Source organism: Asterias rubens, chromosome 8 (assembly GCF_902459465.1).
Source record: "Asterias rubens chromosome 8, eAstRub1.3, whole genome shotgun sequence".
Lineage (NCBI taxonomy): Eukaryota > Metazoa > Echinodermata > Asteroidea > Forcipulatida > Asteriidae > Asterias > Asterias rubens.
Window position 1 is genome coordinate 12,991,701 of NC_047069.1, and position 20,804 is coordinate 13,012,504.

The 20,804-nt window shown below is 38.8% G+C and overlaps 1 protein-coding gene across 1 annotated transcript in view; it reads left to right on the plus strand.

Moving 5' to 3' along the window:
• Positions 1–9,798: 9,798 nt before the first annotated feature.
• The window catches only part of LOC117293603 (fibropellin-1-like), a 31,236-nt gene continuing 20,230 nt past the window's right edge, over positions 9,799–20,804 (plus strand). Inside the window, exons 1-6 of the mRNA XM_033775961.1 lie at positions 9,799–9,880; positions 11,550–11,709; positions 12,638–12,828; positions 15,133–15,304; positions 19,459–19,572; positions 20,091–20,198. Coding sequence (XP_033631852.1) covers positions 9,863–9,880; positions 11,550–11,709; positions 12,638–12,828; positions 15,133–15,304; positions 19,459–19,572; positions 20,091–20,198 — 763 coding nt within the window. The 5' untranslated portion in view covers positions 9,799–9,862. The remainder of the gene's footprint in view (positions 9,881–11,549; positions 11,710–12,637; positions 12,829–15,132; positions 15,305–19,458; positions 19,573–20,090; positions 20,199–20,804) is intronic.

The following is a 20,804-nucleotide window of genomic DNA, read 5'->3' on the forward strand; positions in this document are numbered from 1 at the left end:
TTACCTCTAACCTGGTTAGTCTGCTGCCACGTAGCGTTCAAAAGTCCTATTAGCGGTAGTGTTGTGGTTGTTTGTTCTTGATGCTTGTTAATTGTAAGGATTGTACGCATTTTGTAAACATTAAGAAGTGCTTCATTATTTGTTAGTACATGGTTAAGGTATTGACCCGAAATCACTAATCTGTGAGAAGAGAGACACGCCTATGTTCCGACACCCCTATGTTCCGACGCCCCTTTGTTCCGCCACCCCTCTGCACCCCTGTGTCCCTAGATTATCAGAACATTAGGTCGACAGAAAATAGGCCTGTCGGGACATAGAGCTGTAAAACTGTTGACTTTGTACTCACTCCATATACAGAGTATGAAATTGTATCCACTGTTTGTTTTTTGTCTTCTCACTAAGGATAGTCCACATGTTGTTGATGTGATTTGGTAATTGTGTTTAACCAAATTAATGTTGGGGGTTGGAATGATTGTACTCTTCCTAAATCTTCCAATGAACTTCCAAATTTTTTTAGAAAAATTGTATCAAAACAAAGTATTTTCATTTGAAATCAAAGTCTTTGCTAGATATTACTAAATATTACTATTAGAAGAGTACTGGAAACAACATATTGGCAACCAGGCTATTTTTTAAAGTCGTTCCAAGTTGTATTTAGCTATATACATTATCCAAGGTCTTGTTCCCAACCACTGCTGTGTGGAAAGAGCAATGTAATTTGTAGTAACTTGTCTTCTTGAAAATGTCTTCTTTTGTATTTCCAGTTTGTTGAATAATCATAATAGACCTGTTGCAATAGACCGATCCAGTAGGCTCCGCCCGAGACGCACGTGTGAGCAAGAACACGTGGGGCTCTCCAATGCCTTTCTGCACAACTCTGACGTGCGCGCCAAGATACGCGCACGCATGTCGGACCTTATTTGTCGGACCTTCGTTGCGTTGTGATTGGTCAATTAGCAATGGGGCGGGGCTTAGTGGATCGGTCTATTGCTGAGGTCAAACAATAAAAGCGTACATGCGTGTACGCTCTACCACAACTCTCGACCAACAAATAGGTCTGATTGACCACAGTGAGGGGGCTGTGCTGGCGTGTGACATTTCGTATGCAAGGGTTTCCTTCAATTACTGCATATTAACCAAAACAACATACATCTCTATTTTAATATATTTACAAAATAATATTTTCTAATAAAGAATAATGTAAAATGTTTAATACCAGGTTTTTTCCAACGAATTGTTGAATTTAATGTTTTAAAAAAGGTAAATGTGTTTGGTTTGCCTTATGATTTTGTTATAAACGAATTGCTATCATTTAACATTTTTTATTAAGGTAATGAACAAACACAATTTATGTATTTTTACCTGAGCAATATTTTTTCAGAAATTTGATAAATGCATGCAGCAAATGCAATGAAATTAACAAAGGTCTCGTCAATGTTAATTTGTACTGTTTCTTTTAGTGATATTCCATCAGGGTCAAATTTCATGGCTCTGCTCACAGTGGAGATGACGCTTACCAAACCATGTAGAGCATGACTCCATGGGATGTAATAGCTGACGTCCGGGAGCATGACTCCATGGGATGTAATAGCTGAAGTCCGTGGTAGGCAGAGCCATAAAGTTGGGCCCTCTTCGTAATGTCAAGGAACTTCCCACCAACCTGGACCCAATTCAGAAAAATTTGCTAAGGTGCCAGCATGTTTTCACATGTTAGCAGAAAAATGTTGCGTTTACCATGGATTTGCATTGTGACGTCATTTAAGCACCGGAAGGATAGCATACCTTATCATGTGCTTAGCAGCGCTATGAAATGGAAATCGCACAGTAAGCACAAATTCAACGGCTAAGAAGTGCTAGAAATTTGTCCCTGTCCTTTTAGTGTATTTAGCACTACATGTATAATCTCTGCATGTATAATCTGTTTTGAATTAATTGTTATCTGGTAGTGCACAAAAAATCTTATGTGAAAAAACAGGCAGCTTGAGTAACATTTTTGTTTCAGACACTGTGGGAGTGTCACAGTGGCCTACCAGGGAGTGCCACTCCCCCCCCCCCACCCCTTTCCTAATGAGAACAAAACATTATGAACGGTTCCATGCATACATCACTTCAAACGCAGTTTCCTCCGAACATAAAGTTTTTGCTGCAATGGGGCTCAAGTTTCTTTTCGTGAAAACGGTAATAATCTTTAAGTGCACATAAATTTTTCAAAAGAAAATTTTTCTGAAATAGGCCCATACATGCTGTTATTTCTAACAATGTCGAGTTAAACGCACTGTTGTCCGCAGAGCCTGCCAATAATTCATTGTGACCCGTTCGACTGGTCTCCGTTCCAGCTGCTCTGCCGACGTTTGCTTCCGTACAACCACGGTCGAACTCACGCTAACAAATCGCACCTCTTTTCTTTCATTTTCCCGCGCATTCTCGTTACCGTGCGTTAAAAACTGCATGCAGGTGGTTCTATCACCTTCTGAGGATGACGCCCTTTTATTCACAATGACAGGGGGAAATTGTTTATGTGTTGGTTGCAGATATAAATCTCGTCTGCTTTCAAGTATCTTCTTCAATGTTTCTTGTTTTGTTTTAGCCACAGTGTGGGCTTCAATTGAGGAGTTGAACCCGAAAGGAAAAATTCGCCTGTTAAAGGAACACGTTGCCTTGAATCGGTCGAGTTGGTCTTTGAAAATCGCTTGTTATAATATGCATATGGGTAGAAAGATGCTGTAAAAGTAGAATACAATGATCCACACAAACATGCCTCGAAATTGCACGGTTTTCCTTTTACCTCGTCGACTAACACGGTCGGCCAAATTTTTGACTCCCATAAATGGCCGACCGTGTTAGTTCGCACAGTAAAAGGAAAACCACGCAATTTCGAGGCAAACTTGTGTGGATCATTGTATTCTGCTTTTAAATTTCCAACCATATGCATTTTATAAAAAACGATTACAAACGCTTTTTTATGGACCAACTCGTCCGATCCAAGGCAACGTGTTCCTTTAAGTTCTAATTTGAACCAGCACTCTCGGGGGATGGGTCGAAATTTCAAAATATTCCGCCATTTTGCATTTTTGTGCCAACAATTTAAGTCAGACTTGACAGTGCAAGATGATAGAGTAAATTCCCCCGATCAAATTTTCCGTGTACTATAGGGAAATGCTCAATGCACAATACTTTGGGAATTACAAGTTTTCGACCAAAAAGTGACGTCATCATTTTGACTACCTCAAATATATAAAACCTAGAGCAAAAAAGGGGAGGTGCCCGCAACAAGTAAATCTCAGGGATTTTTCTTGATACTGGACTGATTTTATGTTAAGCTTTGCATTTTGTAAAGAATATGCATTTCGTGGCGTATGGAAAAGTGGTGACTTCACAAATTGTTGTACAAAGTACAAAGTTTCCCTGCTGCAGTATCTTGCCTGCCAGACAATGCCCTAGATTATACAAGGTCATTCTGTTTTGTGAAACAAATTACATGGTCTATAGATACATTTCGCTAGAAACGGTACAGACTTTGGAGTGTCAAATGTAAAACTAGGTTTACTAATTCGCGTTTAAAATCAATTCAACAAAGTCATTAGGACATTAGAATGAAATTAAACAAACATTACTTCGAGTGCCACTCCCCCCCCCCCCACCCCTTTCCTAATGAGAACAAAACATTATGAACGGTTCCATGCATACATCACTTCAAACGCAGTTTCCTCCGAACATAAAGTTTTTGCTGCAATGGGGCTCAAGTTTCTTTTCGTGAAAACGGTAATAATCTTTAAGTGCACATAAATTTTTCAAAAGAAAATTTTTCTGAAATAGGCCCATACATGCTGTTATTTCTAACAATGTCGAGTTAAACGCACTGTTGTCCGCAGAGCCTGCCAATAATTCATTGTGACCCGTTCGACTGGTCTCCGTTCAACAAATTACATGGTCTATAGATACATTTCGCTAGAAACGGTACAGACTTTGGAGTGTCAAATGTAAAACCAGGTTTACTAATTCGCGTTTAAAATCAATTCAACAAAGTCATTAGGACATTAGAATGAAATTAAACAAACATTACTTCGATTCAATGATCCATCTGCTGTAATTTACTTATGACACTAACTTTAGGCCTAGCTTATGGATGTGTCAGATTTTTCTCTGGAAAAGGCTGTTGAAAGGAGTGTTTTTTTTTTACAAACCATGTAGATGGTCTGAAGATAAAATGCAACCATTATTGTCCAAACCTTATATGAAGTCAATTTTCAGTAGTGTTTCAAGCACTTCCAATCATTTTGTTAAAGGAATCCTCAGTGTAAAGTGAACATTAAAGAATGTTTTCGTAATTAATTAACATTAAAGTTTCATACATATTATATTGAGACATTGATTCTTCCAAAGTAGCCGGTTTCCAACAAGTGTTTAACTATAACGGAAATTGAAGGTCTCCAACCTCTTGAGTGTTGATATGCCTGTTCTAAACAAACAAACAAACAAACAAACAAACAAACAAACAAACAAACAAACAAACAAACAAACAAACAAACAAACAAACAAACAAACAAACAAACAAACAAACAAACATAAACAAAACAAACAAAAAACAACCAGAAACAAAAGACAACCTTAAAGTACTCGTGTCATTAGACAATCCCTGGACTTACTTGTGATTAATTAAGGTAAGTCGATAAGAAAGAAAAGGGAAAAACTATTACAAATTGGCAGATGTTTTTGACAAGCACGGTCGGAAATTCGGTTTCTGCCTGCGTACTTCCTCTCTTGCGGTAGTTATCGAAGTGAGATCACTGGTCGTAACATCCATGCGCTGTTATGGTAGCCGCATCTGCTCGGTTTTGAACAACAGAGAATAAAGACAACAGCAACGACACAAACTGCAGTCGTATAACTGTCTCCCACGTCACTGTACATGACAGGCCCATCGGTCAGAAACAGAGCCTGTCATTGATGAGCACCATAACATTTCTTGTTTTCTAAACTGCCGGACGGATTTCTGTTTTATTATTCAAAGCCCGATCACAAAGAAAGTCAAAAGAGTTTGCCCGCGAGCGCCTGGAGCGGAGATGGATGAAGGGGTAACCAGCGAGGGAATTGCCCCGGGTGATACCGGTCCCTCTCCCGGTCGGTTCCTCGATGTCTGTAAGTAGATTCATTTATTCTGTTTCCTTTCATTTTAATGAAGTCTGTGTGGAATAAACACCCCTCTTTTGATGTTGCAGGATATTCGTATTCGGCAACTCTCTCTTTCAGTATAGTTTCGCCGCGGTGGTGACATCGTTGAGAATTGTATACTCGAATTCGTAGTACACATTGCAAAACTGTTTCACAACCTGGTCTTCATTAAACAACTAGACATTGTTAGCTGGTATAATAGTCTAGATATTCACACACCGAATTACCGATTAGAGTTGAGTACTTTTGTCTACATCAGGTGCTGAGTGTATGATCCTTATTTTCTGTAACTTTTCTGCAGATGAGCGTATGGAGAGACGCAAGTGGTCCATCTTCTTCTCATTGTGTCTTCTTCTGGCTTGCCAAGGAGATTTAACCGGTAAGATTAATGTTAACGGCACCGGACACTATTGGTAATTACTCAAAATAATTGCTAGCATCAAACTTACTTGGGGCAATGGAGAGCTGCTGTTGATAGTATAAAACATTGTGAGAAACAGCTCCCTCTAAAGTAACATATAGTTTTTTGAGAAAGAGGTCATGATTTCTCACTGAAATAATAAAAGACCAGCTGGATGCCTTTAATTATGCATCTGAAAGCACACAAAGTAATGCAACTGTTTTTTTGTTTTCTTTTCTTGCAAATTCGATGACCACTTGATGAGGAAAATTATTTTATTCATAATTATGTTTGGATACACCAAGCGAGAATACTGGTGTTAGACAATCATACCAAGCGTGTCCAGTGCCTTTAAGGGAAAAAGTATACTAAGGCCTATCCTTGTTTTTATTAAACCGTTTGATTATTCTGTAAACGATTGTTTATGACTCTAGCAAAATGATTGGCAATACATATCGTGGTAAGAAGTGCAGCAGCTTTGGAAGTTTGCGGTAATAATGGTGTAGTGGTATACCGCGTAACGCTTCTTAGAGTGTGTTGGGATTATTCTTCCTGCGTGGCAATTTTTCGCTCAGGATTTGTTGCAAACGCGACCACCCTTTGAATCGGAATTTTACATACATTTACACACATATTGCATTTAGACATTCGAGAGGTAAAAATAAAAACCAAATGTATACTTTGCGTTTATAGATATAATGGTTAAAAGTAACCTGTGAAATTTTCAAAGGTGGTCGCGTTTGATTTTTTTTTATTTATCTGAAACGATTATGTCCATCCTGGAAGAATAATCCGTTAGTGGAATATACACAATCTGGAATACGTTAGCCTACTGAAGCTAACGCTTCTCAGATTAAAATTTTAGGGGATACTAAACTGATAATATATATTTCTTCCACAAACAAATTACTTTAAAGTAAAATTAGTCAAAATTCTGTATATCGAAAGCTGCAGTACTTTTTACCAAGTAAGTTTGTACCCTTAATAATTTCAAGAGTGATACCAAACGGACGAATTTCCTACATAACGCTAAGTTACTTTTGTAAGTTTTCTCGGTCAAATTCGGCAACATGAGCAGTCAATTTCATTTTCATGCGTTCGAATTGAAGCTGTTTTGCCTCTCCAGTTGTTACTGCGTTTCAAATTCAGAATTCGGCCATTCAATGTCGTTTAGAGTCGAGTCAAATTCCTTTAGCACTTTGAAATTGAATCATTATTGTGTTAAATCGAATGACCATTTTCAGTAGCATTCGGTTTCGAGCGAACTAGAATAGCTTGGTGGTTAAATTAATTGGCTGCTCATTTGCCGAAATTGACCAAGAGAAAACCTATATTATTTGCCAGTGCTTTTACGGTTTTACCAAACATCAGCCTCGCCCCAAAAAATTGGGGAGGAATGTTGGCTCTTGCTGCAACATTGTTTCTATAGGCTTATGGGATTTCCCCCGATTTCATTATTTACCTCCAGAGATTATCCTTCGAAGATTTCTGGGTTTGTTATAGGATTTCCCGGACAATTTCGGCACGCATTTCCCCAAATCCACTCAAACTATAGGATTTCTTGAGTTATTAATGCATTCAATTTCGTTTTTGTGCACTACGGTTTCATTTTTCTCATTCATGTTCGCTTCAAACGTTGTATTTCATTTAAGCCTTTTTTAGTTAGACATTCAAAGACAACACTTTGACAATTCTTAAGTTAAATTAAATGTTGATGAAATTTAATGGTAGATCAGCACTTGCTGCCGGCTTAAGTTTTTACGAAATGAAAAAAAATTGCGAAATTAAATGTAATTGAAAGATCTTATTTGACAGTAAATGCTTATCTGGTGAAAGTGAATAACTCCATTTGACTTTTGAATGCTAATCCAATGGAGCATTAATTTTGAAAAGAAATGTAATAAGCCGGGTGTTAAATGAACGAGTTTGGTTGAATTTGGTCGAGAAACCATTTTTATTTTAATTTTATTTTTCTTTCTTACTGCCTTTTTTTTTGGGGGGGGGGGGGGCTGATGAGGAGAATCGGTCACCTCCAAAACCATAGTTTACAACTTATATAATAAAAACCAGGATTCATTCTTATTCTTAAGGCACATCTCAGCGTGGATCAATATAATTAAAGCTCTGGAGCAGAAATTTTTACAGTTTTCTACTAAGCGAAAATAAGCTGGATACCAGTCACAGATGGAACAAAATAACATGATAATGTTATTTGACTGGTTACCTATTTCTGGAGCATTATTTTTGTTGTGCTCATCAATGTTATACTTAACTTGCAGCTTTGATAAAGACACTGGACACTATTGGTAATTGTGAAAGACCAGTCTTCTCACTTGGTGTATCTCAACATATGCGCAAAATAACAACCCTGTGAAAATTTGAGCTCAATCGGTCGTCGAGGTTGCGAGATAATAATGAAAGAAAACAAAATACCCTTGTCAAACGAAGTTGTGTGCTTTCAGGTGCTTGATTTCGAGACCTCAAATTCTAAATCTGAGGTCTGGACATCAAATTCGTGGAGAATTACTTCTTTCTCGAAAACTACGTTACTTCAGAGGGAGCCGTTTCTCACAATGTTTTCTACTATCAACAGCTGCCCATATACCAAGTAAGGTTTTATGCTAATAATTATTTTGATTAATTACCAATAGTGTCCAGTGCCTTTAAAAGTATGGTCCTCCTATAGTAAGACCCTTCAAGACCCTTCTGTTGCATGCCACATTCACCGTGAGCCGCGAGTTTTGCCAACCTGCCCCGCCCCAAAATGGTTTTACACGTTTCATTATCAAAGTTATAGTATATATATATTTCGTGATACCCAGGGCTGCTCATCAAACATAACTTGGTCAATGTTGGTAAATAAAGGTAAAAGTGTATTATAACAAAGTTAACTAAAAATTTGCATCGCCTGAAATTACACGGAGGCCATGGCCTACTGTCATGTATGTTGCCATGATGCTTTGCCCTCGGTGGCCCATTAATTTTTTAGTCATTTCAAGATTTTCCAACTGAAGAGCCATTTCGGCATAACAATGGCCACTGTAATCATTGTATAAAGAGCCAGATGTGTGAGCTATTTTCTAAAACAAACACTATTTCTCCTGAAGACGAGCAGATACTCTTCAAAACGTCGAGACCACACCGGCTCCTCTCAGAGCCAACACTCACAGAAAAAGAGTGTGGTTGTACCCGCAAGTTTACTAAAGTTATTTATAGTTTCTTCCCAGACAATATTTCGAAATTGACTCATAGCATAATGAAAAAGATTCAACGTGAATCAATGTGTGGTGAAGAGGTTTTCAACTAGTGGTCTAATCCCGACGAGGCCTGGTTCTTGATAATTTTACCGAGACGAAGTCGATGTAAATTATCACGAACCAGGCCTCGGCGGGTTTAAACCACTAGTTGAAAACCGATTCAAAACACTTTGATGCCCATTCATAAATACCTTTTCGGTCAAAAACATCAACACTTTTTGGTCAAAAAGTAGGAAAAAAAATCAAAAGTTATAATTGTTCAATGATTTCTTTAAACACAACACCCCTCCAGCTATGAAATGGTAAAGCCCTCCGCCGCCCTCGGGTAAACAACTCCTTACAAGGGAATGCTGTGCGCGTCGCGCGTATCGCGTGATGTGGCACAACTGTTTCAGCCGTTGCTCTCGACCAATAGGAATGAAGAAACTGTCTTATAAGAACAGGTGCAAGCTCGCGTGTTTCAACACTTTTTACTGGTCATAAACAAAGGCTTATACACACCCACGTGCGCTCTCCACCTATAGGAGTAGCGAAACTGTATGAGGTATTTATGAATAATTGTTTTGTCTGTATATTGGTATTACAGTTGCCGAATCTTATCAATGTCCGGCCCCTAATGGTACCTTAACGGCATGGACGGGCCACGTCAAGACGGCCAACTTCGGTGTGGCAGCCACCTACACCAACAAACAAGACTGCTACTGGCAGATCATGATGGCCCATGGGAATCGGATACAATTGACTGCAGATTCATTTGAATTGGAAGGTCCTGCAAATGATGTTTGTTATGATTTTCTCAAGGTAAGCATGAAATGTTTTTTTTCTTCTTGGACTTTCCACCAATGAAAATGTAGCTTTACCAACCAATCAGTTGACAGGTGGTAAGCAGTCTGAAACCAAGCAATGCACATGCGCAAAAAGCAAGATGTGCATGAATTATGCAAATCATTCACTGTGTACTTCCTTGTGTCGTGTGTGGACGTCGTGTGTAGTTTTGTATTCGTATAAAAGTTGCTCCAAAATAGATGTCAAAATGTCAAATAAGCCACTGGTAAGTTTGGGAAAATGTCATGTATAATGCCGTATGGTAGGCCCCTACACACGTATCATGATTCATGTCGTTTGAGTTTCGCCAGAAACACAGGAAAATTGACGACCAAACCAAACAGTTCGAAAAGAATATTAAATAAGCCATCTTGATTCTTGTTGACTCTTACTCTATACCGTCATTTAGATCGTCTGCTATTTATATCTGCTCATATAATATGATGAACCTCCATTGCCAGCAATTATTAGCATTTAGGAGCACTGCTGCCGGACTGTGAGGCACAGATAGTTTCTGTAACGGTCGAGTACTGCAACAAACTTCTTACCTTAGGGATATTATGGGCAAATTGTACGCACCTCGCCACCAATTTATCCGTTGTAAACATTGGTAAATTACAATTACAAATTACAATTGTTTCTTTCTTACCTTATTAACCATGTCAACTTGTGACTTAAAATAACATCCCATCCTTTTCCTACAAACTTGTTTTTAGAAAGGGAAGGGGGCAAATCGAAAAACTAAACATGTGAAAATTTAATTTCAAAGGGTGGACACATTTTACCCAATCTCAGATTCAAATTTTACATTAAACTTTTTGGTTTAGGCCTACATCACTTCAAAAATAAATGTTTCTCAAACTGCTTTATATACCATCAAAAGCTGGGCCAATAACCCCATTATTTTTAAGTGTGAGTACCAAATGTAGGCGCTATACCTTCCCTGGACCCTTTCGGTACAGAAAAAAAAAAAAAATCACAGATTTACAAATAACTTACAGGGTTAACAGAAGGTAATGGTGAAAGACTTCTCTTGAAATATTATTCCATGAAATGCTTTACTTTTTGAGAAAACAGTAAAACAATAATATCAATTCTCGATATTGAGAATTACGCAAATTATTTAAACACATGTCATGACACGGCGAAACGTGCAGGTACCAGGGTTGGTTTTCTCGTTATTTTCTCCCGACTCCGATGACCGATTCAGCCTAATTAAAGCCCTAAATGTTCACAGGCTTGTTATTTTATAAGAAGTTGTGATACACAAAGTGGGGGCCTTGGACAATACTTTTTACCGAAAGGGTCCAATGGCTTTTTAAAGGGTGCTTGGTCTATTGGCGCTGTACAGTCGCTCAAATCACCAAATTATGATTCAAAGTTTGTATTGTATGCTTGTGTCAACAATGTCTATAATGGCATTATCAGAAAGCTTAACCTCTTTGGCAAAAAAATCACGCATGATGATCTCAAGAAATTCACCAGATAATAGCGCATTGTTAGATAACATGCAGTGGTGGCTTTGCACATTTTGAAAGTCAGATAAGCTGTGACTGATATGCAGGAAAATTTGGCCATCAATACCACAGAACTTGGGAAAGTACTGAGTATATAATGCTTACACACAATCGTTTAGCAGTACCCGCTGCTAAAACATAGGATTCAAACTGCCTCTAGCTATCGGGCAATCTGGGTGGTCTAGTTCGTAATGACACTGCTCTAGAATTGCAAAGGCAGTTGGTTCGAATCCCACCCGAGTAATACAGTGCTAGCACACATCGGTGTATATGGGTAAACCCTAAATGAATACCATCAATACCAATTGATATTTAAATTTGTTTTTTGATGATCAATTTAATAAGAGTATCTAAATAAATTGAAATTGTATTTGACAGATTTATGATGGAGAAAACACCAATGCTCCACTCCTCAGTGGTGAAACTTTCTGCGATGATGGATTTTCAACGCCACTTCTATCCAGTGGCCACTCTTTGGTTCTTCATTTTCATTCGGACGACACAGCCACCTTTGCAGGTTTCAAGATTTTATATACAGGTATATTTTGCTTCTTGTAGTTTTAGTTCAAGAGCGTGAAACCAGACTTTCTGCTTCTTCTCACCCACACTCTTGATCTGCTGAGATGTGGAACAACGAGCCATTCCATCAGCTTTATACCACATACTGCATCTCTTTGGAACTCCCTGCCTGGTGTATGTTTCCCTAGCCCCTCCATCTATATAGACTGTTTTGAGAGGAATATCAATTCCTACCTTCAGCTCCCCTGCGTTCTTAATAATTTTTTCTTCTTGTAGCCCCATACAAAGAGTGGCTTTTTAGCCTTGTTCTTCTTCTCCCTATACGAGTACCAGCCTCACATGTGAATGTCGTTTGGGGCAAACTTGCACAATAGTTTTCTATTTTGAAGTGGTAACTTGTGACCAAGTACGTAATTTTACCAGACATTATTAAAATCTAACGCACAAATGGCGTACTGCAATGTACAAGTGCTGCTAGGTCTCACCTTAAAGGAACACGTTGCCTTGGATCGGACGAGTTGGTCTATGAAAAGCTTTTGAAACAGTTTGTTATGAAATGCATATGGTTAGAAAGATATTTTAAAAGTAGAATATGATGATCCACAAAAGTATCACTCAAAATTGCACGGTTTTCATTTTACGTTGCGCACTAACACGGTCGGCCATTTATGGGAGTCAAAGTTTTGACTCCCATAAATGGCCGACCGTGTTTGTCGACGAGTTTAAACCAAAACCACGCAATTTCAAGGCATATTTGTGTAGATCATTGTATTCTACTTTTACAACATCGTTCTAACCATATCGATGTTATAACAACTGGTTACAGGACGCTTTTCAAAGACCAACTCGACCGATCCAAGGCAACGTGTTCCTTTAACATGAATTGAACATCTTTACCTATTTCTCAAAAAAAAAATCTCTGAAATAAATGATCTGATTCATCACAGGTGTATGCTCTGGCCAGACGATCACTGTACCAGTGGGAGGCAGTGGGTTCATCGAGAGCCCTTTGTACCCAGACATCTACCCAGGTGACATCAGCTGTGGCTGGCTGTTGCAGACAGACCCCGGTCACCGCATCAATGTTAACTTTGACAAATTGCTTCTGAACAACGACTGTGCAGCGTCTAACATCCAGGTACGAAGGGGGGGCACAAGGAATTGGGGGTTAGGTTTAATTATTTAATTATTTTGATTGGTTCTCAGAAAAAGTGAACTAAATCACTATACAGGCGAGTAAACAATGGAGAGAAGACAAGAGAGGAAGTTTCAGTTTTAGATGTTGGTGGTAAAAAGATATTGATATTTATAGGAAGACCACTTATATAGCACTAAATTTCTCAGTTGTTAGAGCGCCGGCATGTAATCCAGAGTTCGTTGGTTCGATTCGCAATCTAGTCAATTTTTCTTTGTTCAACCCCAAACTTATTTTAACATGTACCCATTTTCAGTTTCCCTTGTGGTTTATATTGATATGGGTGGAAAACTTGTGAGAGCTATTCCAGGGAAAACCCCGGCATTATCAGGTGGGGACTGAAAACCCAATCCTAACATGGTGCCCTCGGCAGGATTGGAACCAGTGTCCTAGAGGTGGAAGGCGAGGAAAGAAACCACTAGTCCAACCTGACCACTGTTAAATGTATCATTTAAGGTTAGGCATGGAAGTACATGGACCAAGCCATGGCCTCAGTTGCCTGTCGTTTGCCATGGTGCCCCTGCTCTACCATGGTGCCCCTCCTTTGCCATGTCTTCAAAATGAGGGGAGGGATGGCAATAGTTCTGGGGCGGGCTTAAGCCCCTCCCCGTCTGGTGATCCCACTGCACTGCGAAGAACAATCGAACGTGACAAGAAACAAAGATTACAAAAATTGAACCGAAAGAAACACCTTCACTCAAAATCATTTTGAGATAATAAGAGACAATGGTTCATCCTTGCAGTGGCAGTTTTGCACCTGTCTACGGAGTGCGACGTGAGGGCTCTCATTTCCTTTAAGACAAAAACACCTCTCCTTGTTGAAAGAGACCGATGCCGTGGTCCCACCTGTTGCATATTTCCTGTCTCGTTGTGATGTTGTCATCATTACGCTTGTTGATGAGGGTGTAAAGAATAAATGCCATTGGTAAACGGCCTGAAATGTTTTTGCCATTACATGATCTTTATAAACAGGGCCTCGAATATTACACTGGACGAGTAGTTCGAGGCCAGTAGTTTTGAACATCTTTGCAATGCCTTGTCTCTAGAGTTAAAGGCAGTGGACACTATTGGTAGGCCTAATAGGAGACTTTCCAACGCTAGGCGGCAGCAGACATACCGGGTAAATTTCCATTGTTTACGTAGTTCTGAACATGCGCATAATTCTGAGAACAATGGATTTACCCGGTAAGTCTGCTGCCCTCTATCGTCCCAGAAAGTCTCCCATTGTCAAAGACTAGCCTTTACAGTTGGTGTATCTCAACATATGCATAAAATATCAAACCTGTGAAAATTTGAGCTCAATCAGTCGTCGAAGTTGCGAGATAATAGTGAACGAAAAAAACACCCTTGTGTTTCTCACAATGTTTTATACTATCAACTTCTCCCCATTACTCGTTACCAAGAAAGGTTTTATGCTATTAATTATGTTGAGTAATTACCAATAGTGTCCACTGCCTTTATTTTGCCTGGCAACAAGTATTCTTCATCTCAAACTTTAATTCTGGTTTAACTTTAAATTTATTTGGGTCTTTTATTATTTTGACAGTATGTTAAGATTAACAAATTTATTTGTATCTTATGAAAACGGAAACCGTTTATAAAAAGTGTCATGAGTTTTTTTTTTGTTTTTACTATTTTTTTATTTAGACTCGGGTGAGGTTTTTTCGGTAGCACCAAGTTTATTTTGAGTAGTAGTCATTCTGACCCGAACTGGTTTTTGACAACTCGTCGTTTCAATCGGTATGAAGACAATTAGAGCATACTAAGCTAGCGTTATTATGTCAACCACTGGTTCTTCTCAGAACCACCACTTACTGAAAAGAGGGTTGTTTGGTGCTACCGCAAACCTCACTTGATTGTACTCCCACTTTAGTTTCAAATCCAACATAAACGATCTCAGAATTGCAAAGTTCGTTGGTTCGAAGCCCACCCGAATATGGTTTTTTTTTCAAAGAGCTCGCGAAAGCACTGACATACAGTGCTTAGGCGCATCGTTAGATAACGTGCAATGGTGGCTTGTACATTTTAAAAGTCAAAAATTTGGCAGCTGATTTTTTTTATTAAGACCATCAATACCACGGAACTATGGGAAAGTACCGAGTATACAGTGCTAAACACACATTGATGCCTATGAGTAAAACCAAAAATTATTATTGTTTATCCCCGATGCAAATTTCCATCTAATAAATGATCTTGTTCCACCTGTTTTCTCCTTTTTTATACGACTCATACTTTTAATGGTTGCAGTTCTATGATGGTTCCAGCCAGTCAGCCAATCTCTTGGGTCAGTTTTGTCAAACGGACAGCCCATCTCTCTCACCGCCTAACGATGTCAGCTCTACCACAAATTTCTTGTACTTTTCATTTTCTGGTGATTCCAACCCAGTGGATGAGATGTTCCAACTGGTCTACTCTACTGGTAAGTTTACTAGATAATGATTTTAAGGCAGTGGACACTATTGGTAATTACTCAAAATAATTATTATCATAAAACCTTTCTTGATTACAGATAATGGGGAGAGGTTGATAGTAAAAATAAAAAACATTGTGAGAAACGGCTACCTCTGAAGTAATGTAATTTTCCACGAATTTGATTTTGAGACCTCAGATTTAGAATTTGAGGTCCCGAAATCAAGCATCTGAAAGCACACAACTTTGTGTGACAAGGGTGTTTTTTCCTTTCAATAGTATCTTGCAACTTCAATGACTGATTGAGCTCAAATTTTCACAGGGTTGTTATTTAATGCATATGTTGAGATACATCAAGTGACAAGACAGGTCTTCGACAATTACCAATAGTGTCCATTGTCTTTAACATCTGTGCACGAAAGCACAAAAACTTGCTAAGCAAAGAAATGTATTGCTTAGCAGAAATTTGTTACCAGCAAAAGTTATGGTAAGTTTGCATTTTTGTGACTTGTGCCTCACCCCAGAGAAAATTTTCAAGCAGCATTTACTGCTAAACAGCTTGCAGTCCTATTATGTGGTCCTGGAGCATTGTGGGGCAGGCAAGCTTGTCTTTCTTTTTATTATAGGAAAATTCATATTTTTACTGTAACCAAAGAAAACGTCAAGTATTGTAATAAATAATGGAAGAAATGAGACTAATAATAAAAACCATGAATGTTTGTTGACTTCTCAAATATAGTTGGTTTATGCATTGGCACAAAACACTTTTTCTGGCAAACAAAATGTGACAGATGTAAGCTCTTTTGCATCGACAACGGTTCAATGGTTTTTAGAACACCATTGAACATCTCCTTTTCTACTGCACCATTAGCAAAACTTTGTTTTAAAAACTCTTTAAGGGCCTGGGTATATTTTGTAGGACACTAGACACAATGTCCACAGATTTACATCACACTCACACAGTTTTTGAAATATTAATCACAAATATAATTTATAATATTCTTCTCAGGAGGCGAAAATTATTTTAGCATGCAAAACATTGTTTTAACTATTTCTCAAAAACTACTGTACCCCAGCAAATAATATTTTTAGGGAAAGCTTTCTACTATCATTATCTTCAAATCGCGAGTTTAATGTAAATATGTGGACGATGTGATTTGTGTTACAAAAAGTACCCAAATTAAGTACAAAAACTTAAAGACTAATAAAAGTCACTGAAAAAAAATGAGACTACAAAAGAAGAATATGAATTTGCATTATGATATCACTGCAAGTCATATTTTTTTGCATCCTGTCTGTTGTTCTAACCAGTTGATTTTTGTTCCTAAATCCGTTTAACACACCTCCGTCCACATCTTGAAGATGTGCTGGGTTGCACAAGCTCCCCATGCACCAACCAGGGTACCTGCTACAACGTTGGCCTTGACTTCAGGTGCGAATGCCCCCCTGGCTGGGACGGCAAGACGTGCGACAATAATATTAACGAGTGTCTGTCAGGGCCGTGTGGGGAACACGGTGTCAACTGCGTTGACATTATCAACGGTTTTGTCTGTAGTTGTCAACCTGGGTACGAAGGGACGTTTTGCAGTATAGGTACGTGGGTGTCGATGATGATGATGATGTCACATGTTAATCGCACCCTCACACCTCCTGACTGTTATTATTGCTCACTCTGATGTGCATGCCAGACCCTAAAGTATATCCCCCTGCTGAAATGCACCTGCACAAACTGACACCCCAAACTGATCCTCTCACTCAGTGTGTGACAAATGTAGGAACAGGTTGCACTCCTGCTATAATGTTGAATCTCTCACAGGTGATGTTGAGAATTCCCTAAGTCAGCATGTGTGATAGAGTAGGTATACACATTCAAACCGGGGACCTATAACAAGAGAGGAACAATAGACTCCATGGTTCCGGAAAGGTCCACAGTTGGAAAACGTGTACAAAACCAATGGGAGCCGTTGGGAAAAAGTATCAACAAAAGAGGGACAGTAGGAGGTCCATGGTTGTAGGCGTATACAAGCTTGTAAGTGTTGGCCTAGAGACGCTACAGGCACTGGCATGGTCACTAGTCGCGGTAGTTTTTATCCAGCATGCTGTCTTGTCATCCCCACTTAACCACCCCTTTGTGACTAACCAACTTACTAATGATTGTTTTATAGTGAAGACAATTTTAACCTTAGGCTGTAGAAGTCTTTCGAGAGTAATGGCAACCACATGATTAAAGATCCACAGCTCTTAATATGGTACATCATGACTGTATACGTAATTTTTGAAAGGGCAAGGGCACCAAGGAATGTTACTCCTTTGTAAAGGGCACCCTGTGAGGAAATTGTAAATTTCTAACTGGAGCATTTCAAGGGCACCAAAGCAATGACCAGGGGCATGGGTGCAATCGCCTTTGTTGCCTCCGTGCAGTATCAGGCCTGGTACATGGTTAGGGCAGAAAGGCAAGTACCACATAAGCCTTGGCGTTTTCTAAAGGCCTGTTTATAGTCGGTCACGCGATGGTGTATGTGTATGGGTAAGTGTTGATTAAAAATTGGTAGTTGTACATGTATGTAATTTCACAATTCATTTGCTACTTGACATAAACAGGTCTGAAATTTCAGGTTTTTTTGTCTGAATTCAGACTCTGTCTTAGCTTTTAGAGGAAAAAAACATGTAGCACTTTAATTACTACTCATAAATACCCCAGACAGTTTCGCTACTCCTATTGGTGGAGAGCGCGTCACGTGGGGGTGTTTAAACGGTTGATAATGACCAGCTGGAGAAGTTTATAACCGACTGGCTTCCGCATGTCGGGCGCGCAAGAGTATCACACGCAACACAATTAATAGCCGCATGATAAGCGCGCACGCTTACATAATGCACAGGTGCGTGCGTACGCACAACCCATGCGCATCAAACAGATTCTTCACAAAGTTTTTGGAAAAAATATTTCAAACCTCAAATTTTCAATTGTTAAAGTGTCTCTAATTGTATTTTTTAACATTTCTTTAACAAAAAGGCATTTATGAATAGGAATAAAAGAGTAGTGACTCGTTCTTAATCAACCGTTTAAAACCTTGCCGTCGTCGTTGCCGTGTGATAAAGGCCCTTTATCATTTATCACACAGCAACGACCCTGCCGGTTTCAAACAGCCATTTAAGAACTCGCCGCTACCCTTTTATTCCCTTATTACTAACTAGTTATATAAATAACTATAATAAATATGATTATAAATAAATATCTGCATGAGCTTAAGTAGCAAGTACTTCATCTTCACAATTTATTGTCCTCTGTGCAATTACCTGACTAACATGGCTTGCTACCACTTATTTTCAGAGGGTAAGGCCATTTTCCTATTCCAAAGAACACTCTTATTAGAAAAGTGTTGGAGTCTTTGAGAATTTTCGAGAGGGCATTAAGTCCAGGAGGGGCAACAGGGCCTCTGTGTAATCTATAGCCAAGTTGAGTTCTAACACCACCGGAAGTGACCATGGGTTCTTTTTAAAGGCGCTGGACACGTTTGGTAATTGTCAAAAACAAGTGTTCTCACTTGGTGTGTCCCGACAGATATGCTTACAAATAAAAAAATCTGTGAAAATTTGGGCTCAAATGGGTCATCGAAGTTGCATAAAATAATGAAAGAAAAACACCCTTGGTGCACAAATGTGTGTGCTTTCAGATGCATCAGAAAGGCTTCAGGCCTGAAGTCTTTCTCAGATTCAAATATTTTCGTGAGAAGTTTCCTCAAAAGCTACGTTACTTCAGAGGGAGCCGGTTCTAACAATGTTTTATACTATCAACAGCTCTCTGTTGCTCTTTACCAAGTAAATTTTTATGTTATATAATTTGAGTAATTGCCAAACGTGTCCCGGGATGGATCTCACAAAGAGTTGGGACTAGTCTGATCTCGAGCCATAGGACGAGTTACTCTTCCTAACTTGGGACTAGCCCTTAGTTTTTAATATTTTCTATGACTAGTTCTAACTTAGGTCTAGTCCTAACTCTTTGTGAAATCGTTCCCCCGTGTCTTTAAGAGCCACCACAACTCATGTGTTTATTGCAAACCTTACTGAACGTTATCTTCAAGTTCTCAGTACTCCATCACCAGTAGATGTTTATTACCTCAACCTTTGAAAAATAAGAATGTTGCATTGCTTTGATTGGTGCAGATATTGATGATTGCGCAGGGAGTAATGACTGCCAGAACGGTGTATGTAGGGATGGAGTGAACACGTACACTTGTGACTGTACAGCGGGCTACATGGGAGATCTCTGTGAACGAGGTAATGTTGAGATGCATTCTCATATACAAAATTCACTATTTACATTTGAATTTATTTATTTGGAAGGTTTTAAATTAATTGATTGATTTATTAACTTTCTTAGTTCAGACATTTGAAGGGAATGTGTTTGCTTGCTATCACTCTTAAAACTAATTGCGATAAAAACTATTGGTTAAAAGCTTAATAGCAGCTTCCGATAGTAAAAAACACTTTGAAAAATATTTCACTACGTAGAAATGTGGTATTGTAAAAAGATCAGTCTTTTTGCCACAATTTTGTAATCTTTTTATTTTAATCTGAGAAGCGTTAACTGTCTGTTGTTTCTCAGATGTGTATTCCAATGACGGATTATCTGGAAAACTTTCTATGAAATTGGGCCAAGGAACGTGGTATGATTTTTAGCCACAAAAAGGAGGCTTTTTTCAAATGTTGTTTCTTAATATTGCTGGAAAAGCAGAGAGCTTGGAATAAAAGTGGTATTACATGTACCAACAACGAAATTTCCTTTTTGCCTATAGTGGCTTACTGTGCAGACGTACCTTGTCAGTTTGGCACATGCTATGAAGTAGCTGATGGGTTTACCTGTGCCTGCGACCCTGGCTACGACGGACTTACATGTGACAACGGTAAGAAGTGTCCATCCCCTCTTCCTTTCATTTCATTTATTCTGGTTGTGAAGCCAAGGAGTCTCAGAATCGCGAACTTAATCGCTATACGAGAACCAAAGGAGATAAGACAAGGAAGAAAGTTTTAGTTTGATATGTATGAGGAAAACCCCAGACAATTATTCCAGGGGAAAATCCAGTCTAAAGACGCTCGATCAAGCTTTGGTGTGAAACATAAATTAATGTGGAAGTAACATACTGCATTATTATTGGATTTGAAAAAACAAACGGACCTCTTAAAGGCAGTGGACACTATTGGTAATTGTCAAAGACTAGCCTTCACAGTTGGTGTATCTCAACATATGCATAAAATAACAAACCTGTGAACATTTGAGCACAATCAGTCATCGAACTTGCGAGATAATAATGAAAGAAAAAACACCCTTGTCGCACGAAGTTGTGTGCGTTAGATAGTTGATTTCGAGACCTCAAGTTCTACATCTGAGGTCTCGAAATCAAATTCATGGAAAATTACTTCTTTCTCGAAAACTTTGGCACTTCAGAGGGAGCCGTTTCTCACAATGTTTTATACTATCAACCTCTCCCCATTACTCGTTACTAAGTAAG